At 36.4% G+C, this 27,326-nt stretch overlaps 1 protein-coding gene across 3 annotated transcripts; it reads right to left on the reverse strand.

Annotated features, from left to right (window-relative positions):
• Window positions 1-787: 787 nt before the first annotated feature.
• PUS7L (pseudouridine synthase 7 like) lies at window positions 788-27,263 on the reverse strand. Of its 3 annotated transcripts, none has more exons than XM_064491788.1 (9): window positions 27,169-27,263; window positions 23,301-24,226; window positions 17,028-17,187; window positions 15,325-15,517; window positions 12,304-12,402; window positions 9,416-9,497; window positions 7,634-7,914; window positions 3,697-3,750; window positions 788-2,655 (listed from the first exon to the last, which is right to left on the reverse strand). In XM_064491788.1, exons 2-9 carry the CDS (start codon window positions 24,208-24,210, stop codon window positions 2,329-2,331), a joined length of 2,106 nt encoding a protein of 701 aa, XP_064347858.1. In that variant the 5' UTR covers window positions 24,211-24,226; window positions 27,169-27,263; the 3' UTR covers window positions 788-2,328. The 3 variants fall into 3 exon arrangements, with proteins under 3 accessions (XP_064347858.1, XP_010987878.3, XP_064347859.1); XM_010989576.3 differs by lacking the exon at window positions 27,169-27,263 and adding an exon at window positions 25,726-26,495; XM_064491789.1 differs by lacking the exon at window positions 23,301-24,226 and having other exon boundaries at window positions 27,169-27,198.
• Between the last annotated feature and the right edge of the window lie 63 nt (window positions 27,264-27,326).

The raw sequence follows: 27,326 nt of genomic DNA on the forward strand, positions 1-27,326 counted from the left end.
GGCTTGCTTCTGATTCCTATTTCATGGAATACCTTTCTCCATCCCCTTGGTTTCAATTTATATGTGTCTCTAGATCTGAAGTGAGTATCTTGTAGGCCGCATATATGTGGGTCCTGTTTTTATATCCATTCAGACAGTCTGTCTCTTGGTTGGAACACTTAGTCTGTTCACATTTATGACAATTATTGATGTGTTCTTATTGCCATTTTGTTAATTGTTTTATTAGATTTGTTTTTGTAGGTCTTTTCTCTCCTTTCTTCTTTTGTTCTCTTGTGATTTGATGACTACCTTTAGTAGTTTTTCTTTTTCTTTCTCATGTGTATATCTCATAGATTTTTGTTTTGTGGTTACCATGAGTTTTTTTTTAATAGCAGTCTCAATTTCAAATGCCCCTCTTACCCATCTCATGATGGTTCCTTCTTTATATCTTTAGTTGTAAAAGATCTTTTCTGGTAGGTTCCAGGCTTTTTCATCAATGGCTGTTCTGCAGTTGTAATTTTGGTGTGCTCGTGGGAGAAGGTGAGTTTAGGATCTTTCTACTCCACCATCTTGGCCACTCTCTCATGACTGAATATTTTTAACAAGCGTTTATAACTGACACAGTCATGGCCCCCTTGCCTGCTGCCAGAAGTGAATGCTCCACTATGATCTTAACAGAATGGCATCTTCATTTTTTCTGTTTCCTTCCAAACTTGCATTTGTGGACATTTATCTAACAATAACTAAGTGCTAGGCACTTTCCTAAAATTACATAATATTAACTCAGCAAAGCATCACAATAATCCTAAGAGATAGGTTTATTATCATCCCTGTTTTACAGATGTTGAAACCAAAGCACACAAAACTTAAACAACTTGCCGAGGGCCATGTAGCAGTAAGTGGCAGAGCCAAGGTTCAAACTAGGGGAGTTTGTCCCTAGTATCTATGCTTCTCATCACTATGTTAAATTAAAGTGCTTCTCTGTAAAAGCTGCATTCAGTGCATATACTGAATTTATAATATAATACATTCTGCTTTTGAGGGGAACATTTTCTCACATACCTAAAACCTTTCATCATCATTTTTAATAACTACATGTCCTGACATCAAGTTGTTACATCTCGTTTTACTTACTTTAGTTCCTAATGCTGGACTTTCAGACTGTTTCTAATTTCTTTCATTATGTAGAAAAATGTTGCAATAAGCAAATTTTGCATTGCATTTGGCTTTTTTCCTTCTTTTGAATTTAACTTCCTTAAGCTAATATACCCCAAATGGTTTGACCGACAAGTATATAAAAGTGCCACATTACAGATATATAATGCTCTCTACTGTTTTTTAAATTTCATCATTATATAATGGTACCAGCAATAAAAGAATGCTCAGATCTTCCCAATCAGTATATCCCACTTCCCCCCAAACTTAACTGATACAAAGCAGTTAAGGATGATTTATGATGTGGGATAGTTAAACCAACAAATACTTAAATTTTGAAATGGGTAAAATGTTTTCTTCCTCTAGCAAAATAAAAAGATGGAGATAATTCTATTATTTTTTGCTTATGATGTCAGTGCTGTCTTGATTCCTTAAATGAGCCTCAAAAAGAATCAGTAACACCCAAAGTCACTAGTTAAGTGTCAGAGCTGGAGTCTGAGCCCAGATCTGTCTGACTCTAAAGATCTACTTTGGAAAACAGAACAAAAATAACAAAAAAGTAGAGGGTCAATGTACGTCAAGAGAAAAAAACTTATTTTAAAAATTTGACTTTAATCTTCATTCAAGATTATTTATCTCATAAAAGGGTCAACGACCCTGGGCATTCCTGTCATAAAGAGAGAGATTATATTTCTCTGATGTATTGCTCTGATCAATAATCTCAAAAATCAAAAAGAATGACAATACTTAACGAAATGCTTCATCTAGCTTTCTCTCCAGCCATATGCTTTCATTAAAACCTAGTTTCATTACATTCTAAGCAAGGAGGTAGACGATATAAATATTATTCCAAAAATGTTTTTCTTTAATGTTATCTTCTTTAATGTTCTCTTGCAGCATTATATGCTCCTAATAGTCCAGAAATACTATAACTTTTATAGCACAGAACAAAGATCACTAAGACATCAGATAATAAAAGGAACACAGGCTTTGGAGTCTTAAATTCAGATCCTTCCACTTACCAGCTACATGTCCTCTGGAATGTTAGCATCAAATTCCTACTTCATCAGGATGTTGTGTAATTAAAGGAGATAACAATTATAAAGTTCCTAGCACATGGTAGATGCTCAAGAAATTTTAGTTCCTTTTCCTTCAAAAAGTGGCACATACACGATCATACCAAGGCTATCAGTTTTAAACATCATGCTTCATTATTTCTCTCAGACAGACTGTAGCATAACACGAAGCATCAAGATCAAAAGAGATCAAAAGAGATAAAGTCGCTTCATCGATGTGGGAACCTTCTATTTTGACATCAGCGTTACGTTCTTCTCTTAGTTGGTATGAGAGGTTGCAGGGATGTTTCAGAAGCTTTCTATAGCATCCTGGAACATTCAGTTTCAGAGAAGGTATTTTAAATCTACATGTCTGTAGTCCATCTCTGCTCAGTACCTCCTGGTACCACTGCCCTACTTTGTTCTTTGGGTACTGAATATTGTATCCAAGCACTGGAAGAACCACCTGTACAAGGGAATGGGGAAAAAATACATGAAACAGCCTTCAGAAAAATATATGATCATCTTTTAAATTTACTTTTACAACTGGAACCTGGATCTGTAAAAACAGACTCGGGATATAAACATTATGATCAGCCTAAAACATGCTATTAAAAAGTACCTATTTTGACTGTTTTTTGTGCTTCCAGAAAAGAGAAAAGCTAACTAAAATCAAGAAGGACTCAATAACCAAGGTAACCAACTCAAGTCAGGTATTGTTAGACAAACTGCTGTTAATGTACAAGAGGTGGAACAAGAAGTTGCAGATACATTTCATTAGCCAACAGGGACTTCATCTCTGTGAAGTCACACAATCCTAAACGCATCTTCTTTCTGGAAGGCAAAGAATAACCACTACTGCTCAATCACAAAACCAGTATTTTGGTAGATGATTTTACATCCTTCTTATCCAAAAACATGAAAGTAAATAAGAGGCAGCAAAAATAAGGTTTATTTTCTCAGCTGCTTATGAATAAACACTGCATTTTGTGGGGGTTTCCTCCTTTACTTCCAGACATTTTCCTTGAATGGGAACCAAAAAGTAGTCAGGAAAAGGAAAAAAGTGAAAAACTCAAATCCATACAACAGGAATTAGTTTCAAATTCGTTATGCTCATTGAAAGAAGCCAGACACAAAGGGCCATATCCTACAAGACTCCACTTACATGCCATCCTTTCAAAGGCAAAACTATAGAACAGAAAAATAGTTGAGTCATTGCCAGGGGCTGGGGCTGGGGCAGGGGCGGGTTGAGGGGAGCACAAAGGGGCACAGGAAGTTTGGGGGGCAGATGAAACTGTTCTTTATCTTGATTTCTGTGGCAGTCACATGACTATACATTTATCAAAACTCGTAAAACTGTACACCAAGAAAAGTGAATTTTATTGTATACAAATTATACCTGAATTAAAAGTGGTAGGGAGAAAAAGAAGAACCGGTCAACATTTTGTCTTTTGGGCACAATGTCTATATATAGATCTAAATGGTCTTAATTTTTCAGTATATTTACCTGATGTATTGTATACGTATTAGCTGATTCCTCTTCTTCAGTTACTAGATGAACCTGTTTTTTAAAAACATGATGAAAATACAGATGATTATCAAATGTTCCAAATTCCCTCAGTTTTCTCTAACTTTGTTATGTCTTATTTGGCTCATTAACTGAATATACAAATGCTTAAACAAGACCTTTTCACCATCTGTTTCTAGAGGAGCAGACTACTTAAAATTTAATAATGTTAATTATTATTCAACCCCAGATAACTGCTTCTTTCCTGCTTTAACCACTGATAACTGAAGTTGGAGCACACAGTGGGCAGCTTAACACTCTGAAGTGATACCTTCACCTCAGTTACCAGTAGCCTTTTTCTAAATGACAAAGTGGTTTCTCACTATGCTGAATCAAAAACCTGCTTCCGTGAAACCACCCTGCCGACCTCTGTCCCCAACCAATGTTATAACACTCTACGAGAAGTAGTGCTTCTGAAAATATGTTTCATAGAATAGGAACAGGTGTCACACATGTGAGGGGCAAAAAAGAGGCATGTGGTAAGTTCAGTTTGAGAAATGTTGCTCGAGGACATCACAGAATAGATCATTGGGATTTCCTGACAGCTCTTGACAGCACTTAACAGCTCAAGTATGAAGCAGCCACCATCATTCCATAAGGACCAACAACACGCTCCCTGTCCTAAAGCATTCATCATATCAAATCAGGTCTAGATCATCTCTAAATCTGCTTGCTTTCCCAATTCTCCCTAATCTTATCAACAATGCCCCTTCTTTTTTGGTTTTTCATTTGGGGTTTGTTTGTTTACAGGCAAATGCCCCGTTTTAACTGCTGCACCCAGAAACGGACATAAAACTCCAAATGAGATCTGACCAAAATACATGGGACTATGATCTCTCTTGCACCATCGCTTCCAGCTGTTTGTCTTTCACAAACTTATAAGCATACCTACAATCCTGTAATTTAAGCAATTTATGAAAATACTGACCAAAAACGGTCAAGTACAGAACACCGTATTTTATCTTTAGAGAACTCCCTCCAGGTTGATGTCAGGAAATTAACAAACATGCTTCTGCTGTGTGGTTGCTCCACAAATATGAATTCACCTAACCTTCTCAATGTCTAACTCACATTTCTCCATCTTGTTCACATAAAAATTGTGAGAATCTGCCAAGTGATCTGAAGTAAAGATATATCTCTTAGCCTAGTAATCCTACCAGAAAGGGACTCATTTGTTTTCTAGAGTTTCCTGTAATTTTTAATGTAGATGCACAACCTGACATGTTCCATGTACGATTTATTAGAAATCCTGGTCTGTCTTTTTCCTTTTCATATTTTATGCCTTGACCCTCCAAGTCCTGCCTTTTCTTTCCTCAGTGCTAACTAATAAGGTAGAAATGATTGACCTTAGAAATATAGACATGTTTTGCTGCTAAAAGGAAATTCTGTAAGATGTGAAGGAGAAAATGCCCTTTTCTCCTACATCTCCTGAAAGAAAAGTAGATACCATCTTGATCATTTTTTAAATTTCAAAATCAACTTTATTGCAGCCAAAACAGTGGAATTAACTGTACATAATAAACATATATATATATATAAAATATATATAAATATATATATATATATATATATATATATATATATATATATACACACACACATTTTAAGTTAAAAGGAATAAAATTTATTTTGGCAGAGAGTGTTAAAATTAAAGTTGCAAACATCAGTAACATAACTCAATATCCTTAATTTGGTATAAGTGTGACACATTTTCTTGTTTTCTTGTGGTCTGTTAAATCACCATAACCTATCATTGTAAATGTTACTTGGAACAAAGGAATCTCACAAGACACATGTATTTCAGAGACTATTCCTACATCCTGTCAAAGTAACCTTTAACTTCCGAAAATCTGAATTAACAATGGCTGACCTACTAAATAATAATTACACATTAGTAATATTTAAATGGACATGTTTTCTGAAAGGTGTTAAAAAAAAACATGATTTTTCATTATTTATCAAAAAGGGATCAACTGACATATTTCCTCTTCCATTCACATGAGGTAAAATAAAACCTACGATGCTACTAGATTTGTTTTTACACAGTTTCAGAGTCTGTGTCTCAGCTAAATGACCATTCTTAACAACATATGCTCCTGGTGATCGCTTTCTTATTTAAATATTCATAAGCCCACTTTCTTATTTAAATATTCATAAGCCACTCATTTAATAAAGTAGTAAAGCAGACATTGTTGTCCTGGCTTATTCAGCCTTGACTCCCTCTTTCCTGGTCGTGCACCTGCATTTTCCTGAGAGCTCCCCTCCCAGTTCTCAAATGTGGTTTGCGTGGGATGGTTCCAGGAAGGAGTGCTTAGAACACAAGGCTTTGCCAATCACATACTCCAGTCCATAATAATTGGTTGGAGACATGTTACTCAAGCCAAGTCATTCCTAACCACTGAAACTCAATTCCATGGCTTTGACTGAAACCATTGGGAAAGAAAAGCTCTCTTTTCTGGAGAAGAAACTGAGAATGGATCTAACAGAGTGGAAAGCAGAGCTGAAAGATGAAGAAAATGAGAAGGATGCTTTAGAACACTGCTTAAGCCCCTTGATACAGTTGTGCCTGACTCAGTCATGCACTTTCAGTTATGAGGGTTAATACTTCCCTGCTTTTCCTTCAGTTAGTCTGAGATGGGCTTCCATTACTTGAAACCAAAAAATTCTTAATTCATACATCTAGAACTCTGCCATTAATTTAGATAAAGCTTCCTTTATGGCAAGTTCAGAGCCTATAAGTCTCCATTTTTGAAAAACTGGGCTATACTCTATCTCGAGATGCTGGATCTTGGCTACACTCCACGATTTTTCCAATCAAGACCAATCTGGGCTAGGAATCAGACAGCTGGGTCTTTTTAATTCTGCTATCTGTCACTTAATCTGTCTCCTCTCCAGCCTGGGTCTCAATTTTTGTTTCTATAAAATGGGAATTAGAAAATCTAAAATTCAATGATTTTATGACATTACATATGAAAGCCCTACTCAAACCCCTTCTTTCATTTTTGACACACATTTATGAAACTGAATTAGATAATAATGAAGAATAACAGTCTGTTCTTTTTGCATGACAATATTAAAAAATGAAGTTCCTTATATGATTTATGGAATTCAATTTGATTATTAAATTCAAACACACAGAGATGAAAATACTATAAAAATACTAGTTGGACAGGGAGAAAGTGGAAGGATCAACTTCTATAATATACATTACATTTCATTAATATAGATATCTCTAAGATACTGTTGAGAGGGAAAAACAGCAAGTCGTAAAATCACACTTATATAAATGGAACACACACGACATTACATGCCCTATATACCATCATTATAAAAATTTTGGTTTTTTTTTTTTCCTTTTTGTATTTTAAGTTTTGAGACTCTAAGCCCTACTTTTTCTTTTCTCATTGTTAATTAATAGAATACAAATCCTCTTTTACTGTGGATATTTAAGTGCAAGCATAGAAAATGGTCTCGGAGGAAATATGCCAAAAACCAGAGGCTGACTTTCTGGGGGCGGCAGAGGGAATCACAGCAGAGTGGTGGCAGGGATGACATCTTCATCTATCATGTTCTGATTTTCATTTTTAAGGAGACTGTTTTGTGCATTACCTGTGTAATTTTTTAAAGCACGTGTTCTTTAAAGGAAGGTTTACTGTCTTTGTAACTTTCACTTCATACTGCTGACTACTTTCCTTTTTCCATTTAATGGCATGTTTTGCCTCAGCTGACAGCAAAGCAGAAGCAGGAAATGAGCAAATTTAAGTTAAAAAAGAAAAAAGGAAAAGAAAAGACATGTTTTTAAACTGTTTCTAAAATAAGAGCTTCTGAAAATTAGTGTTTCCGGTGGGGTAACTCCTCTTGATGAAATGATACTCACTCTACTGTTCGGTAAACGCTCATCGTCAACATCTTCATCCAAACAGACCAAGTCACCCTCCACTACTCGTGACCCATAGGTTGCAAGTCTGTAAGACACTGACTCATTCCAAATGTTGCTGCTGTATGCATGAACGTAGAATATGCGCATAGAATGGGGGAAAGAGAACCATGCCCGGACGCAGCCCTCCTCCGTCATGCCAAAGCGGTGCAAGGATTCCAGCAGTGCTCTCTCCCGAACTTTGAAATCGGGCATCAGTGAAAGTGTGCCTTTGGCATCCTCTGCAATAAAGAGAAAATCAGTTGGTCAGCTGCTTTTATTGATAGGCCAGTGACAAAGAACTTTATTACGCTCTCTAAATGAACTGCGCTATCCTGCAAACCTGAAGATGAAGGTAATGCTGGGCCTTAACTATAAACCTGGCTCCACTTAAAAAGATTTTTTTTTTTAATAATGATCATTAATCGTTTGGTTCATTCACTTTCCCTGCTTAAAAAAAAAAAACAGCAAAAAGAACATAAGTCATTCCAACTTCAGAATGGAGATAAACTAATTTGCAGTTATTTAAAGGACTTTTTAAAAAAAGCATTAAGTAAACCCCAGAGCTTAGAGATTTTTAAAAAGCTATCATGGACATTTTACACAGAATTTTTTGAATAAGAAAGGGTTGACATCTGCATCCTTCAAAGACCCTATTGGGTCTTACTAGTAAGATGCTTTTTAAAATTAGATTACTGGACTCTGTGACAAAAGCGCTTATTCAGGTAGGGCCTTGGAATCAGCATTTTAATAAACACACCAGGTTTCTCAGACACATTAAAGTTTCAGAATCACTGCCATAAGGAAATTATCTTCTCAGGGTTCTACAGCAGATGCAAACAAGTAACTCACTTTGAATTTTCTTTAGTATTACTTAGATTACTCAGAACAAATTGAAACACACTGTTTACAGATTCTGGTGTGGCATAAAAATAGTTTTCTCCTATGAATAATTACATATATGTAATTTGTACACAATGAAAAATACAAATGGAGGTATTTGAAAACTGACATCCTTTATTTTCAATGTGAGTGAAACTCAGTATGCACATACATGTAGATCACATATTTTAATGAATCTAAAATGTTATGGTTGCTGTTATTATTATTTAAATACAAGCAATATGTACTCAGTATCGAGTGTGTGCCAGGCACTATTTTAAGAGCATTCTATCTATTACCTTATTTAAATCTCGTAACTGTCTTTTCGGTATCTTTGCTTACTTTGCAGTCTCCTCTGATTGTAGTGAATTGTACTTCCATCAGTACCAGCTTAGCATTGGGAACTCCTATCTCCTCTGAGAATTCCGGGCAAGAAAAACCCAGACAGCATCTTTCCCTTCACTCCTGCTCTCAAGCAAGAGTTAGAACAGACAAAAGTCCCAGAGATCTGGCCCAAAATGGAGTGCGCAGGGCATGTAATGAAATAGCACAGGGAAATATACACAAAATGTATGGTAGCTCACAGAGAAAAAAATGTGACAATGAGTGTGTATATGTCCATGTATGACTGAAAAATTGTGCTGAACACTGGAATTTGACACAACATTGTAAAATGATTATAAATCAATAAAAAATGTTAAAAAAAAGAAAATATTTGTCCTTAAAAAAATGCTTAAATACACAGTATATTCCAGTCTATTTCTTATCACATTTATGTTGCAACGAATGCTCTCCAGCTGATATAACATTTATATTTTGTAACTTCATGGCTATGTATGAGGTAAAGAAACTTTTAAGTACCAGTTTGAAGAAAATATTTCTTTGCTCTATTTACAGGATCATCCAAATCTTCTGGTGTAAGAAATAATCTTACAGCCTTCACCTTTAAAAATCAAACATATGTTAAATGAAAATGACAAATTACTTACTTTTTTTTTTAAGTACAAATTATCTGGCATCTAAAAAGAACAGGCATTTAACAAATGCTATTTGACATTGCAATTTTATCTTTAAGCGTTCAAAAGTTAAACAATGCTAAATGTAGAATTAATCTTCAGTACAGACTGACTTTATACATAGGTTTAAAATATTAGGAACTGGAAAAGTGCTCCCCCATCACTTCCATACTTCTGTCCTTCTTTGCCTCTGTCATCGAGGCAGGAACGCTAGTATGCAGTGATGACAAAAATTGAGACTTGACCAACATACACAACAAAAAGCATAGGGAAATGGCAAGCCACTAATTCCATTTGTGTTCTCAAGTCTCAGAATTCTTTGGTCTTAAAAATAAGTGCCAAAATCTTAAAAAAAAAAAACAAAACAGTTGACAACTTTAATATTTTTTTAAAACCTGAATAGGTTTAAACATGTTCCTTTAAAAAAAAAAAAAAAGGTACCTACTAGTTCCTGCATTTTACCACTGTCTCCAACACTGCAATTTTTTTATTTCTAAGGATGTGTCTTAGAGTAGGAAGGACCTTAAAAAAGGGCATTCCACTTAATTTCCCACTCATTCATCTTTTACAGTATTCACTCATTCAAACAAATATTCTTAAGCATTTGCTGTGTGCCAGACACTGTATAGGTACTGGGAATAAAGTTTTGAGCAAGAGAGACATAGTCTCTGTTTACTGGAAAAGATTAAATAAGAAATAACTATAAAATATAATCAAATCTAAGATGGAGGTCCAAGAAGCTGTGAGGTTACAAGATAAGGGGAATTCACTGATTCACAGGGAGTAAGACAAGAATTTAAATTGACATATAAAGAATGCAAAGGCTGGGGAGGGGATGCTTCAAGCCAAGGGGGAAAAAATATGCCTTTCCAGCTGTGGGAGGCAGCCCCAAGGCCAGCCCCTAGTGATCGCCACCACCTGGTGCAGCCCCCTGCCACCCTTATCAGGGCTGCTCTGTGTGGCCAGTGGACACAGAAGGGAAGGTCTGTCATTTCCAAGATCAGCCTGTAAAAGACACTAAGGTTTCTGCTGTCGCTCTTACTCTTCTGTGCGCTTGGATTCCTCCCTGGGGGAAGCCACACCACGCACTATGGCCAAGAAACCACAGGTTCCTGCCAACAATCACAGGAGCGAGCTTGGATGTAGGGCCTCTATTCCCAGGCAAGCCTTCAGAGACGACACGAGCTGACAGGTAACCGCGAATGCGTGAGACCCTGATGCAGAAATGCCCAGCGAAGCTGCTCCCAGATTCCTGAGCCTCAGAAAAAGTGAGATAATAAACACTTGTGTTTTTAACCCACCAAGTTTGGGGGTAATTTGTTCCACAGCAGTAACTGATAACTAACATTCTAGCAATTAAAAAAAAAAATTAGGAGCATAGAATATGGAGTTTGAAAGAGGTAGCCACTGAAGGGGTAGCCATCCAGCTTGTTTAAATGCTGTGATAGAAACAGGAATTTCCAGTTCTTGGAGTAGGAGGTGGTGAAGGAAGCCCATTCCTTTGGACAATTGTTAGAAAAGTCTTCCATACGCTAAGCTAACACTTGGCCCCTTGAACTTCTACTTTGTGAAACCAGAGAATCTAACAGTCTAATCATACTTCTGAACACTTGTCTACATGAGCCTGGCATTATACCAGGTGCTTTCACAGAAGTTATTTCATTAATTCTCACAAAAATCTTGTAAAATACACATTATCCCTGTTTTACAGATAAGGAAACCGAGGCTTGAAAAATCAACTAACCTGTCTACAGTGACATATTTGACAAATGGTAGAATTCAAGTAGAACTCATGACACATTCCACAGACCTCAAATTATTAAAATCCTCTGTATGACAAAATTTCAAATACTTTATAATTTCCTCTTCAGAGTTTTCTAGACCAAAAAGCACTGCTCAGTTAATTATGTCTCATCAATAGGGCTTCTAGACCCTTTATCATATCCCTCTGAAATGTGAAGCCCAGAACTGACTACAGATTTGCAGATGGTCTCTGTTATCAGCTCTCAACCTCATTTCCTTGTGTAGGGCGCTGTTCACACGCACAGTGCTTCTCACAAGTGCTTTTACTGTTCCTTTCTCTTCCACCCAAGAAAACATATTAAACACAATTGAACGAATAATCCTCCATTTGCTCAAATATATGTTTCATAGTTTTGTAGTTTTTCTCTATTATGTGCACTCCATCCAGTGTGAAAATATATGTGCATATATATATAATAGGCAATTACATCTGCATAGATACAAAATATATATTTAAAATTCTGTAATTGTAATAATTGAGCAAATGAGGCTTCTTATTTGTGACATGCATTTTTAGTTTTGTTTGAAACGAGCCAGATTATTTTTTTTCCAAATTTGCCGTTCCCCTTTTAGTCTCTGGCTTTGGGTGAATTCCTATCTTTTGTAATATCTGATAACAGATTTCTGCAATTATAGGGTGTAAGTTTCCTCTGAATCCTCTATTCAGATCAGTAAGAATCTGATGACTGTTGGTCAATTCCCTGTTAAGTCGTAAACAGGTATTAAATACAGAGGCCTCTCACACAGTTTGCTTTCTTCTAACATGATACCAAGAATATAGCGGCTGCTCCGTAAATGTTCACTAATGTAGCATATGGTACATGTACGTGTCTGTATACATGTATTTATATGCTGGGTTAAGAAAGCAAGGAGCTGGCTTATTTAATACAACTGACTAGACAGATAGAATCACCTGTTAAAAATCCATACCATTTCTCTCTTCAGCAAAGCCAATCCAATTTGGTCTGTGTGAACTTTCCTTCCCATCCCAAATCTCTGCGGTCCATAGTAATTCACAAACCCTTTACTCTATAAATACAAAAAAAAAATCAATTAATTAAAAATGTATTGTTATGGACTGCATGCCTGTGTCCCTCACCCCACCCCTGACGAAATTCATATGTTGAAATCCTAACCTCCAGTCTGATGGCATTTGGCTGTGGGGATTTGGGGAGGTAACTGGGTCATGACAATAGAGCCCTCATGAACAGAACTAGCACCCATATAAGAAAATGCCATGGAGCTGGCTCACTCTTTCTGCCCTGTGTGAATACAGTAAGAAGACCATGCAGGCACCCTGATCTGAGGCTTCCAGCCTCCAGAATGATGAGAACTAAGTTTCTGCTGTTTAAAAGTCACCCAGAATATGGTTCTTTGTTATAGCCCCAAACTAAGACAAATAAATACAATTACTGCACCAGAATATGTAATCAAGTCTTTCTCTTCCCATTTCTTTTGATAAAAGAATCCTGTCATTGGCAATATACACATGGAGACCAAATGGACTGAGAAATGCTATGCAGTTAAAGAACAGAAAGGAAAAGAACAAAGGACTGAATGTCAGAAAATAAGTGGAAAAGCTTTAAAAATACGACAGCTTTCCATTCACATTACTGAGTTTTCTGGGACATCAGACTTTTGGTGCCAAGACCAGGGCAGTTCTGGGAAAACTGAGATGAACTGGTTACCTAGTACTGGATCTGCTCTTTGCCCTGAAGCTCTTTTTGACTTTGAGACACTTCTGCTGTCTGGGGATGCTTGAAATAAGAAACAGATTTATTTTCAAACACAGCAAGCCCTGGCTCCTGGTTTGTCTGTTATCTCTGTTCTTCTGAAGCCTGGGCAAGACAATGGCATGGTGTCACTTCAGAAGGAATAGAAAATTGTAATTTACCACTGTAACCATTAAAGACATTGGTCAGTGGTTACATGTGTTCTCACAAAGCCAATACCAGGCCCAGGTGGTTTCTTGAAAGAAGATAAGAGTCCTCTACACTCACTCGATGAGGAGAATATATATTTATTCACCCAGCAATTATTATTCAGCAGTAACTCCAGGACTGTTCAACAAAAGATGCTAAGACAATCTGTTAGCAGCTTGGTACAAAAGGAACTGTGTCCCAACCTCTTGCCATTCTCAAAAATCAATTGCAGACAGAAGAAGGACTCCCTATATTAAATCTTAGAGTTAAATATTTTTAATTATTTCAATTTTGTAAAAATAATATTAGACAATATCCTACAAGCACCAGAAGAGTGTTAAGTACCCCTTCAAATTACTTAGGTTTGGTTATAACAAAAGGTTTATAGCCATCAGAGTTATAACCTTTTAAACCAAAACTCCAAAGACTTATTTTCAGGACTTTTCAATTTCCCTCCCCTCATCGTAAGAACTAAAGGAAAGTTGGCTAAAGCTAAGATTACTCCTATTGGGGATTTCAAAATAGGCAATTGTATATCCATAAGGCCAAACGAAAGACAGGCAATGAATGCTGTCAGAGTTCAGAAAACCCCACTCCCTTTTTAAAGGGATAATTTTCTAACAGTTTTTCAGAAAAAAAAAAAAAAAAAAAGAATTTTAAGTAGATCTGAAAAAAAGGAAAAAAATCATATAAAGAGTATACAATTAGGGAACACCTATCACAGGTTAATGTGATATATTTTTAAAATCTTTAGTTGGAAGATATTTTCCTGACTATAAAGCATAATATTGATTAAAACTTGGTTTCTGTTTATTTGTTATCCTGCTAGAGAGGCATAAAATTGTGTGAAAAGGTCTTTGTGGTCAGAAACTTAGATCAGTGTTTCTCAATGTTAGCTGTAGAGCAGAATCACTTAGAGGTTTTTTTAAAATGCTAATGTTTAAGCTGTATTGCCAAATGTTCTTATTTAATTGGTTTGGGAGTAGAGATAGACTGCTGAGATTTTTTAAAAGCACCCAGGTTGAGAATTACTGGTCTGACGGGGATTGGCAAACTATTAACTGGCCCACAAGTCAAATCTGGCCCAACCCCTGTTTTTGCAAATAAAGTTTTATTGGAACACAGCCATGCTCATTCATTTATGTACTGTCCATGTCTGCTTCCACACAATAGCAGTAGAATGGTTGCAAAAGAGACCATATTACTACAAAGCCACAAATATTTATTATCTGGCCTTTTAAAGAAGTTTGCTCACCCGCAGTCTAGACAATAAGATTGAAGGCTATGGTTGAATGTGCATATTTAGATGCCTGGCAAATGTCATTTAAAAACTTATGGTAAGTATTCTTTGATAACTATGTAAGTTTAAAAAGCTAAAGCTCTAAATGTTCTTAGAAACAATGAACAGTACATATGTAAACTTTAAAAATATGTGCAGTATATTGTGTATATGTATTTACATGCAATATATTGTATATGCGCAAATTGTAACAATTCTACCTAATAAAACTGAAAAATGAAAAAACTTACAGTAAGTAATTTTTACTGTAAGACATAATAAAATATATATGATTTATCATTTGTATATGCTGAAACAAATTTAAAATTAGATTGAAAAGAAAAAAGACTGTGTGTAATTCTGAAAAGTATTGTACAAACTATTTACTGAAGATTTCTGAAAAGAATTATTGAACAAAGTTCCCCCAAATCAGTTCCTTTGCCTAAAATACTACTCTATATGACAGATACTTAAAAAAAAAAAGTCTTTTTATACAGACAGTCCCCTACCTAGGGAAATCTACACATTTTTTTAAATTACACTAAAGTTGTGCTTTTTTCAATACAAAAATGTACTAAGAAAATAAAAAATAAGCCAAATGGCCCTAATTATCATTTAAAAAATAATTATACATGCGTATAAAAAGAAAAGGTACAGAAGAAAAACAAAAATCTCCCTTCTTGCTCTAATGTAGAGAGGGACTATAGCAATTTTCCTAAAGTACTCTATTTAGAAGTGGAGTTTTCTTACCTTAACATTTTCTATTGCCTCCAAAATTCTCTCTCTCAGGTTTGCAGAATCATTTATTTGATTTCTTAAATTTCTGATGACAATATCAAAGTGATTTCCTTTGAGCTGGCCAAGTCTAAGGGAATCATCTACAGACCGAATATTAAATACACTCATTCTTTTCTTTTCAATTTCTTTTTCAATATTTTTCAACCTATAAATGATAAATGACACAGACTCAGTTAAACTTTACAGTTAAATAATTAGTTTAAATGTTTAAACATGTTTAAAAATTACATTAAAAACGTTAAAATGAGAAGAAATTAGTTTAAATAAGGTTTGAATGACAGTTGGCAGATGACCACTTATATCAGAATACCAAAACAAAAATTGGGAAGATATTTCAAAAATACATTTTTCATTTATTTCAACATATGTACACTAAAAAACCATTATCATAGGATTATATTAATAGAGTTATTTTCTACTTCTGCTAAAATCTCACTATTAGTTGAAGGGTAATTAAAATCTCGGACCCATAAACCAAATCAAAGTACTCTCTCCTCCTAGAAACTGATAACATGTTTTGTCTTTGATGGTTAAAAACTAGTTTTTAACATCTAAATACCTTTTAACATCTGGAGTCATGCTCTCTCACTATCCTGCACCTCTTGGCCACAAAGACAAAAGTGTAAACATTTTTTTTGCCCCTCATATAAAAGCTTAGAAACATCTACCAGCAAATGGTGGATATTTAAACATCTGAGTGACTAAAGATTAATATATCAGTATTTACATCAAGTTAGGCAGAACTTCGGTCCAATGATTCAACTTTTTGAACTTTATCTTAAGGAAAGTATCCATAAGGCACAGATTTAAGTACAATAGTATTAATCACAATAGTAGTTATAGTGAAAAATTGGAATACATTTCTATATTTAAAAATAGGGGAATATTAAACATATCAGTCTATATAATGAACCTAATTTTGAAATATTCCATGACATAAATTTTCATTGAAAATACTAATTATTTTATTTTTATAAGTGAAATATAAATTGCACATACAGTATGATTTTCACATATATTAAAAAAATGTATAGCATGTGTATGTAGTCTAGTCTCTGGAAAAAGTCTGGAAGGAAACAAACATCAAAATGTCATTATGGTTATTTCTGAGTAACAGAATTTTTAGTGACATTTAATTTCTTTCTTATACTTTTTCTATTTTTTATATCCTCTATAGTGAACATGTACTTCTTTTACAATAACAAAAAATATTTTTTAAATTTGATTAAGCTGATGGGAGGCTAAATATGAGTACTTTACATTCTACTTAACAAGGACTTATTTTAAATATAAGAAACTATGACAAGAAAAGAATAAAGTAGTATAGTAATTAGAAAAAAAGATTTCTAAGACACTGTCCTGAATCTGAATACATATATGAATATAGAACAGGATATTTAGAAACAATTTAGATCATTTAAAATCATCCATTCTCAAAATTTCTACCCTAAAACGACTTATAGTTTCAATGTAAATTTAAGACGTAACTCTCTTTAGAAGAAAATTGTATTATTAATGCAGAATGTGCTGTAAGTCTGTAATCAATTTACTATTGATAATGAGGTTAATATGCTCCCAGTATTATTCTGAGTTTTTAATATTTATTTATTTGAAGCAATAAGAAAATGAAGTTCTATCCTGTAGCATCTTATTACCTCTCTGGTGTCACTTTTCTAACAACCATTGCTTGATAAGTGATGGCTTTCTTGTCTTTAAGTCCCGCGTAACTAAAATCCGAAGGAATCACACCGAGTTTGATAGCCAAAAAACCAACTGCTTCAAACATTTCCAGATTTTCTTTTCGTAGGGTAAAGGCTGAAACAAAAACAATATCCCCGATTACAAAAAAAAAAGCAGCAAACATATATCAATTACATTCTTAGCAAACTAACAGATCAATATAATGAACCAAATCATTGCTTTAAATAAGGAGTATTTTAAAGTCAAAATACAAAATCATTTAAATATAAAACTTTTTGGATTTCTGCTCTCATTTTTAAAATGCTAGTTGGCTCATTAAAGGCTTACAGAAAAAAGCAAACTCCAAATTCCCTAATTTGGCATTCATATTGGCCACAATCTACATTTCTAGCCTTCCATTCCTATATCCTACAACCCTAACATGTGCCACTTCCATTCCTATACCCTACAGTCCTAACACAGAGAACGTCTCATAATCATTGGAGGGGCTGGAGCCTTCCACAGCTTTGTGCTTTTGACACTTGAGTTCCTCTGTCTAAAACATGTGCTAACCTCCATTTAGTACTTGCCGCTTTAAGATCCAACAGCCACAACAGTTCTCCCTCAAATTCTTTTCAGCTTCTCAAGCCTGAATGCTCCCAAAGCAGGGATCACGTTTGTTTTATTAACCATTATGTCCTCAGCTAAACACGTGGTAAGTATTGAATAAACGAACTTTTCAAGGAGCCAGTGTCAGAAACCTGCATGTCTCCACGCGTTTTCATTATCTATATCATGACGGTGAACACCATGTTATAATTTACTTCTTTACGTTCATCCACCCCATGACTGGGAGTTCCAGGCCAGCAAACCAGTAAATAAAACAGTGCTTGCTTCCTGGTAGGTACTTAAAATGTCCACTAGATGAGAGAGTGGAGATTACAGAGGAATAAGCCCAGAAACAACTGCCACCAAAAAAGCCCCCAACTTGATGGCCTATATAACCAGCCGGCAGTGACAGTGACAGAATACCTCCATCCTCAGTCCACAATACTTACGTATAAGATGCTTCAAAACACTGCCCTTTCCCCGCCAATCGTGGAAAGGAAATTCAGGGGTTTTCTGCAGAATAATTTCTATTGTGTTCCACTGTTATAACTGCCATCAGTAGTTATAAGGGTCTCTCTCACAAGTGCTCTAAGAATAATGACTATTTAGCATAAACATGACTCAGGAAGTAGAAAGATGTGAAATTTTTCTATCTGTCTGTCTGTCTGTCTATCTATCTTATCTATCTCTGAATGTGTGAAATAGCAAAACAAAAGCCTGTAACATCCATACTTTAGAAACCATGTTGTTTAAAAGAAGGATCTGTATGTTCTTATATACCTCTATATAAATAATCTTAAAAACATGAGAATAGCAGGTTTCAAAAAAAATTACCATTTATGTAAGTTTTAAAAACCTGCAATGTTTCAATATTTGTACATATTGTGAAATGATCACCGTAAGTCAAGTCAACATTCATCAAAGAGTTACAAAAAATTTTTTTCTTGTGATGAGAACTTTTAAGATCTACTTTTTATAAGTAACTTCCAAATATACAGTATAGTATTATTAACTATAGTCATCGTGCCATACATTATATCCCCAGGACTTTTTATTTTGTAACTGGGAGCTTGTACCTTTTGACCACCTTCATCCATAAATAAAAGAGATAATTTAAGTAAATTTATATTTTTAAAAGTTTGTATTAAATTGCTAATAGTTTAAATACAATTACCACATAAACAAAAGCTGTTTGGGGGTCACAATAATTTTTAAGAGCTATACTCATCCTGGAACCAAAAATTTGAGAACTAATTAATAACAATGTGAAAAAAAATACAGCAGTTCTTCAAATATACCAAATCTACAGACTAGACCGTCATCACTAAAATATCTTACGAGTAAAAGTGTTGCAGTAGCCTGGCCAAGAGTTGCAAACCATGAAAAATAGACCAGGAAAGTTTATTACATAAACGAAGAAGGCTAGGAGAGCAATCCTTATCACGTGTTTGATAACCAGAGTCCAATGTGTCAAATCTGTCCCTGACAGTCTGCGTGTGTTACTCACAGGTCATTAGGCAAACTCAGCCATCTAAGAAGGAACCTCCAAACTGTTTGAGATGATACCAGTTTGCTGAAGATCAGCCTTAGTGCATAAGCATTTTTTTATCCATGAAGATATAGAACTTAGAATAGAAATATTTAAGATAATCAGATCCACGATTCTTAGTATTTGTGTTAATGAATCTGGGTCTTATGTACTTGAAATGTTTAAGATAATGAGACTTAAGTAATTCCAATTAAAAATATCTAATTGACTTAAATTTGTGTTTTTACACTGAAATCTCACTAAATTAGTCAGTAATATGGGAACAAATAAGAAAACTTAAAAGTCACCAAATTTATGTTTATGAGACTTACATTTTCTTAATCACTTGGAATAACCCAAAGTATTTTAAAAGAAAATCAACTACACTAAATTTTAAAATTCAATTTTAGAGACTTCTGCTTCTCATACCATGTTGGAATAATTGGTACTAGACTTGAACCCCAATGTAAACCAATAGAAAACTAGGCAAAACATATAAAACACCTGTTTTTAGACACTGGACTATAAACAGCCCAAAACTAGCACCCAAAGGAAAGCAAAACAAGTGAGGTAAGTCCTAAAATACCGTGGTTTTCTGACTAGAGGTGGTCTTCGGGTCAGAGAGCAAGGAGGAGGAATCCAGGTAGAGCACAGTGGTCTTGCCAAGTTAAAAGGCGAGAGGCTGGAGTTCAGGAAGGCCCAGCGAGCTGGAATTCATGGGGCAGAGTAAAAGCAGGCTATGCAGAGAAAGTTTCAGAAGCCTTACGTGATCCCTTGAATTTGTTGCTGACTGGTAATCTGCATGTGCCTAGAACTAAATGCTCACTAATGCTGTGTAACAAGTCATCCCATCCCAAACCCTGCTGGCTTACAATGTTCACTTATCTCTCAGTTTCTGTGGGTCAGGAATTCAAGAGCACCCTGGTTTGGTGGTTCCAGTTCTGGCTCTCTCATGAGGCTGCAGTTAGATGTGGAGGGCTGCCTGAGTATCTTCACAGGATGGTAGCTGGCTTACCCCAGAGTGAGCAATCCAAGAAACAGGAGCAAAAGTGCAATATCTTTCATGACCTAGTCTTAGATGTCACACACCATCACTTCTGTCAGTTTCCACTGGTCACATATGCCACCGTGTGCATACCACGAGAAGATTACTGAGTGTCTTCTCGGATGTTGAGAACCACAATCCATCTTTTGGCTCTAATACTTTATGTCTCACCCCCATTCAAAATATACTCATTCTTTCCCAATGTCCCAAAGGCTCATCCCATTAAAATATCAGCTCAAATTTAAGCATTTTTTTTCATCTGCATCAGGTCCAGTGTGGATAAGCTCCTTGGACACATAGCAGAGGTGTATGACTGCCCTAGCATAAAGCCTACTCTGGAGTTCCCTTAATAAAACTCAAGATGCAGCCTCAAATGGATCTGCAAATTACCTCTTTCCTGCTAAAGCAAAGTTCAACACTCCCTAAAAGAAGACAAAGACACACAACAAGGTAACACTCACAATGTTTGACCTCCAAAAAATACTACTACACATGCAAAGAAGCAGGAAAATATGACCCATGAACCAAATAAAAGTCAGGCAACAGATACAGAACCAGAAGCAACAGAGATGGAATTAGCAGACAATTATTTTTAAAGACCCATTAAAAATAGGCTCAAAGATTATAGGAAAACATGAACATAAGAAGAAATTGAAGATCTAAAAAAAAATCAAATAAAACTTCTAGAGCTAAGAAATACAACACCTAAAATGAAAATTTCACTGGATGCTTACATTTTTTCATACAACTCCTTCTTCAAAAAAAGTGTCTAAGAAAACAGTATAGCACTGCCTCAAACAATTAAACACAGAATTACCGTATGATTCAGCAATTCCACTTTTGGAATATATACCCCACAGAACTGAAAACAGGAACTTCAACAGATATTTTTATAGCCAAGTTCATAGCAGCATTATTCACAATAGTCAAAAGATGGAAGCAACCACATCCATTGGCAGATGAATGGATAAACAAGATGTGGTATATACATGCAACAGAGTATCACTCAGCCTGAAAAAGTAAGGAAATTCTAACAGATTCACAACATGGAGGAACTTTATAGACCTTAAGCTAAGTGAAATAAGCCAATCACAAAAGGACAAATACTGTATGCTTCCACTTGTATGAGATTCCTAGAACCGTCAAGTTCAGAGACAGAAAGCAGCATGGTGACTGTCAGTGGCTGAGGGGAGTGGGGGCTAAGAGAGTTATATTTAACAGGCATGAAGTTTCAGTTTGAGAAGATGAAAAGATCCTGGAGATGGATGGAAGTGATAGAGGTACAGCAATGTGAATGAACTCAATGCCATTAAACTGTACACTTTTAAATGGTTAAACTATACACTTAAAATGGTAAATTTTATGTTACGTATATTTCATAACAAAAATAAAAATTTTCTTTTCAGTGTTCTATTTTTTAGATAGGCTTACTTATTAAGGATTTTTTTCTTACATATAAGCTATTTTTGTTCTTACAAAAGGCTGGCCAAAGCAAAATCTGGGATAGGCTGAGTTTATCTTTGTCTTTTCTCTTTGTTCTTGGACTTGTAAGTATCCATGTGTCTTTATACCATCCTCTGGTGAACCATCAATTCCTCCCTTAATTATATCTCTCCAATTATTCAGTTTCTATAAAACTAGTTTAAACTAATACAGAAAAAGTTTCCACAATTTTTTGGTTCATTAATTCAAATACTGTTAGAATTTCAAGTGGTATAAAACCTATAGCTGCTTAAATCATAGATCAGCAATTCTCCCCGCTACATGCAAAACTAAGTTTTGTTTTTCCTTCGAAATAGATTTATTTATTTATTACATGCCCCATGTGTCAATTCCTATACTGGCAGCTTTCTCATGGAAAAGGCAGGTCCCACAACCAGACAAATTTCCAAGAGAGAAGACACCAACATCTGAATAATGATTACGTACTAAACATTTGCATTCATTATTTCATTTAATCCTTAGGGTATTACTATGAGTGAGGCTTTACTACTCCCCATTTTTGAAGTACAACTAAAAGTTATGAACTGTTAAGTAACTTGCCCATGGTATTATTCTTTCCATTTTTACATCTGTGGAAACTAAGTCCTAAAGATGTTGAAAAGTTCATAAATTTTTTTATGAACTAAAGTCATAATGTGAAATAAAACCCACATAGCTCCAAGGTCCAAACTCTTCATTCACATCACAGAGTCCCTACATAGTACAACCCTGTTTCTGCACCACACACATGTGTGCACATCTGGGTTGCTGCTTTTATCCTCAATGCTTTGCTGTTGACGTAAAAAAACACGACCATCTGAAACACCTGTCATCCTTCATGTAGGATACAGGCCAGTTAAACCTGGTCAGCTGATCTTGTAGAGTGAGATTTCAGCAGGTCCATCCCATCCTAGGAAGTGAATGTAGTCCCTAAAACAGTGACTCTCAAACTGGTGGTCCCCAGACCAGCCGAGAAAGCATCAACTGGGAATTTGCGAAAGCCCTACTCCAAATCTTCTAAATCAAAAAATTCTGAGCACAGGGCTCAGAAATCTCTCTCAGCAAGTCCTTCTGGTGATCAGGATGCACACTAAAGTTTGAGAACTTCTTTTCTAAAACACTGACAGAGCCAAAGGAAGGAACCCCCTGCAAGGTTTCAGGTCCCTTACCTTGGGCAGCGAAGCCCAGCTGTTTTACATTACAAGGTGTTCTCTCCACTTTCCCAAGCATCGCAAACATAGTCTACTCTCTCCAAATACTTAATTTTAAGTAAGATAACTTTCAAAATACGAAGTCAAGATTTACCCCTCACATAAGACATATTAAGCACAAAATAACTGCTTCAACCTTATACGTTTGTGACTATGTTAACTATAAACGTGTGTCAATTATGCTTTCATCAATAAGGTTAATTTTTACAATTAGTGTATTTTGAAAGCCTTTATCTTCCATTAAAAAACAGATTTAGACATTCGTTTCCAATATCCCTCTGAATAAGTCTATTTAATTCATCTGAAATTATTCAGCTTTCACACAATTTTAACTAAGTTTATCTAAGAAAATGGTAATGATTTATCAAATTACCTGTGTAGATATCTTTCCTTTCCTGGCAGTCAAGAGACCTTTTCCTGTGTTTGTGTGTTTTTTCACGAAATCTTACGGTTATCACTACGTTTGGATTATCAGCACTGTAATTTGGTCCAGGAAAAGATTTAGTTTCCACAAGATTTCCAAACTTTTTGTTGACAAAATGGTGGACAGCTTTTCTATGGTCTTTGTTTCTATCAGGTTTAAAGGTAAATTTGGAATTTTCTTTCTTCGCATCCAAATATTTAAAAAAGTCAAATGCTTCTTCTTCAGATACTAGGTGACAGAGTTCTTTATACTCAAGATTTGGTTTTACAACAATTTCACTGTTTTTTCCTACAGTTATTAAAAAAGGAAATTTCTGCCTAACAGCACTATGCAAAACAGCCCTCTGGTTTTTGTCAAGGATTCTGCCCAATGAGAATTCAGGAGATGATCCAATTAACTCAGTTTTAGAATTCCACTTCTCTTTTACATCACAGGCAAATTGATTCAGTAATTCATCAGTTTTTTCACCTAACAAGGAGCCTAATACATCAATGTCTTCTTCTTCACATGTGGAAGTCCCATCTTTGATAGTATCTTCCTTTTCTGAACCAGGCTCATAATTTTGGTCATCATCGGAGCACCCAGCCAAAGTACTGACTTCTTGGCTGCTTTTCTCTTCAAAGGACAGATTTTGAAGCTCTAGTTTTGGTTTTTTAGCCAAAGTATCTGGCTCAGGTAGTAGTTTATTAACCTTGCAAATAGGTTCATCACTGGCTTTATTAACTAACTGTCCCTGTTCATCAATCTCAATAACAACAAAGTCACTTGGCGAGCTTTTTATAGTGCCATGAAATCCAACGTGATCAGTAACGAAACACAAAGAACTAAACCTGATTCTAAAATCTGTATCCTCTTCCATTCTTAAGTAACAATGCCTACAAAAGAAACAAAGAGACAGTTAATTACCAGGAAGAAAATCTCTGGATAACAAAAGAGAAATAGATTTGCAGGATTTATTTAATTCTCTTTCTCCCTTTCAATTCTGAGTCCCCTTAAAAGGCATTAATAATTTAATTTCTTTCTATAGATCATGTACATTTTGACTCTCTTATACCAAGATGAATTAACAAGGCAAATTTTTTCTGGTATATCTGGTGATTTACAACTTGACTCTTCACCTACTCTGGGCTTCCAGCTATTAAAATTACGAGATTAAAATAGGTCAGTTTCAAGTTCACTTTTAAAATTCTATTTGTAGGCCTACAAAGAAGAGACTAGAACATAGGGCTGTTTACAATGATTTGTCTAAAACCCATGCCTGAAACCTAAAATTTCCAATTCCAGAGAATCTGTGGCTAGGTATTTATATATGGAAGGACAAGGATGGGAGAAGGCAAGAGGAGAAGACAGGAAGAGAGTCCAAATTGATGGGTAAAAGAAGTTCTAAAACCAACTTGCAATGTGATTATGCTTCAAGGTAGGCTTAAATTATTCCTGGACCTTAAGCTTTCTTGAAAGCTCAGATACAAACTTTTGAGTTTGACCTGGAGGAAAATTCCAGTCATCTCTCTCTGGCATCAGAGAGAAGAGATCCTCTTGAAGCAGTAGACAAGAGAACAGTCCTTTGGGGAAACCTTCACTCATTCTTCACACAACTCATGGCCATCATGTAAAGTGGAGCATCAGGACCCGTACCACTCAGTTTTTTGCGTTAAATGCACTCTCCAGGTAAGTAACCATCATCTGGACCTTCTTCCCATTTCTACAGTGTGTGTTACTAATCTGAGCCAATGTAGCAAGCATACCCACCCCCACCATCCTTTCTAATATGCCATGTGGGAATCACTGGCTACTTTTCCTTTCAAATCCACCTCCAGACCTGGAGGTTGTAAATACTATCTGTTTACCACTGCTCCTTCCAAGCCATTCCTTTCTCCTCTATCTCCCCAAATCCCATTTCCTTTGAGGTTCATGCCATCAGGCTCTACAGTTTGCTGTCATCCTCTCTCTGGTCCCAGAACAATTCTTTATTCACTGTGGACTTTAATACCTGGTTTACTGTCTTCCTATCCAGCATTACCTCCACGACCACCCACGTGGATCATGCGTTTAATTCCACAGTTCCTCAATCTCAACCTCAAGTCCCTTTCATTTCATCTCAGTCATAGCTTTGACTTTCTCATCACCAAAAACTGCATCAACTTTAAGCCTCTGGCTCTCTAACTACCCCTGCTGTCCTTTTATCCCTTCTTCCTAGTACTTCATTCTAGAAATTCTCATACATTGGGAAGGCCTCTAATCTCCGCTTCTATTACCAGTCCACTATAGTCCTTCTATAGTGCCCAGAATGATGATTTAAAATGAAAATTAAATCATACCACAACCCTGTTTAAAACCCTCTAACCACATACATAGTAAAATCCAAATTACTTACCCTGGTTTCCAGAGACTTTTAAGATTCTGGACTCTGTCTAGTGTCCAAATGTATCTTGTACCTTTCCCCATTCCCTGCTATACTCCAGCTACACTGGCCTTCTTCAGTTCCACTGTGCCAACTGTTCCTACTGATTAAATCGGTCCCTCCCCATAACACCCTCAAAGAGGTCTCTCCGGACCAATAATCCAAAAAAACCAGCAAGCTATTATTTTTAACAAAACCCTATTTAATTTTCTGCAATTTTCTATCTATTAATTCCCTTCATTGTTTATTGTATAACTACTCCAACTAGAATGTTTGCTCCATGAGAGCAAGGATCTTGTATCAAGCATAGTAGGCACACAGTCAACACTGCCTGTTGAAAAAATTAAACAATCAGTACAAAATAAGAGCTGTAAGAGAGAAGAGGAAGAAGGGATCACTTCTGCCTATGATAACCAGTAAGAACTGACCAAGTCCTCAAAACAGTTCAAGAGACAGGCATGAGGCAGAGACATATCACAAGTGATGCACAAAGAAGATAAGCAGTGTGGTAGAGAAAACTGAACAGCCCGGATACAAAGCAGCGGGAGAAAACGTTTTCTAGTACAGTTCTGGAGAATACAGCTGGATGAGTCCCAAACTAGGTGAGATACTAGGTGAGATACTGCACGCCTTGTCAAGAACTTAGAATCCAGTGAGTAGTCAATGGATGGCCACCGCAGGTGTTTGAGAAGGAAAATGACATAATGCAAAAAGATGTTTTAGTAAGATGCCTAACGGCACTGAGCAGGATGAATCTGATGAAGAGTTAGAGGAGCCGGAGAGCAAGACGATGTGATCAAGAGCTCAGCGGCGGGACTGGCCTTGAGAAGAATGACGACCTACTCTTTAAAGGAAGAAGATACGAAGACATTTTAAGCCAGTGGAATAGGCAGAATAACTTGAGGAGAATACAACGATGAGGGAATTACAACCAAGCCTCTTAGTAAGGGTGGAACCGTGCTGGAGGGCAGCCAAGGAACCCATGTGGAGATAAGCGCAAATGTTCAGTGTTCCTATGCCTCAGACGTGCTGACAAGCGTGCGGGCCGCACAGGGAGAGGGCAGTCTGGCCACCCAAGGTTGGGGAAGATTCCGGGAGGATGCTAGAACAGGAGGATAGTAGCGCCTCCTCTTCCTTCCTCCGCCTCACTCACGCCTACGTCTCATTTCGGCCACCAATCCACAGGACTAACGTCTCCCGCCCGCAGCCCTCGGGCGCGCCCAGAAGTATCTGCAGACACAGCCAGCAGCTCCACTGCTCTCTTCTCCTCCCCGACCCGCGCTGTCCCAATACTAGCTCGCGATACTAGCTCACGTCGCCCTCCTCTTGGGGGCAAAAGGTGAGGGTCCCAATGCCAATCTTGTCATCGCCCCGTACACACACCCCATGAGGCACGAGAAGCTCGAACCCCCGTACCTCACGGTCAGGCGAAAGGCAGCCCTCGGCACTACGCTGCGCGCATGCTCGGAAGTCTTACACTAGCCTCCGACAGAGGCGTATTTAAAGGGGCAGGCTCCCGAGTAAAGAAGCGCGTTACAAGAGACCGGGAATTGCTCACGCAGGGGAGCAGCCTA

Source organism: Camelus dromedarius, chromosome 11, assembly GCF_036321535.1.
Source record: "Camelus dromedarius isolate mCamDro1 chromosome 11, mCamDro1.pat, whole genome shotgun sequence".
Classification (NCBI taxonomy): Eukaryota; Metazoa; Chordata; class Mammalia; order Artiodactyla; family Camelidae; genus Camelus; species Camelus dromedarius.

What these genes read in the sequence shown, in the direction of transcription:
- PUS7L (XM_010989576.3), bottom strand. Translation starts at nt 25,796, where the DNA reads ATGGGGAAAGGTACAAGATACATTTGGACACTAGACAGAGTCCAGAAT. An exon ending in AAAAGTCTCTGGAAACCAGG is followed by an intron (nt 24,227 to 25,725) that starts GTAAGTAATTTG and finishes TTTCTTTTGTAG; the next exon opens with GCATTGTTACTTAAGAATGG. An exon ending in ATACGTATACAATACATCAG is followed by an intron (nt 2,656 to 3,696) that starts GTAAATATACTG and finishes TCCCTTGTACAG; the next exon opens with GTGGTTCTTCCAGTGCTTGG.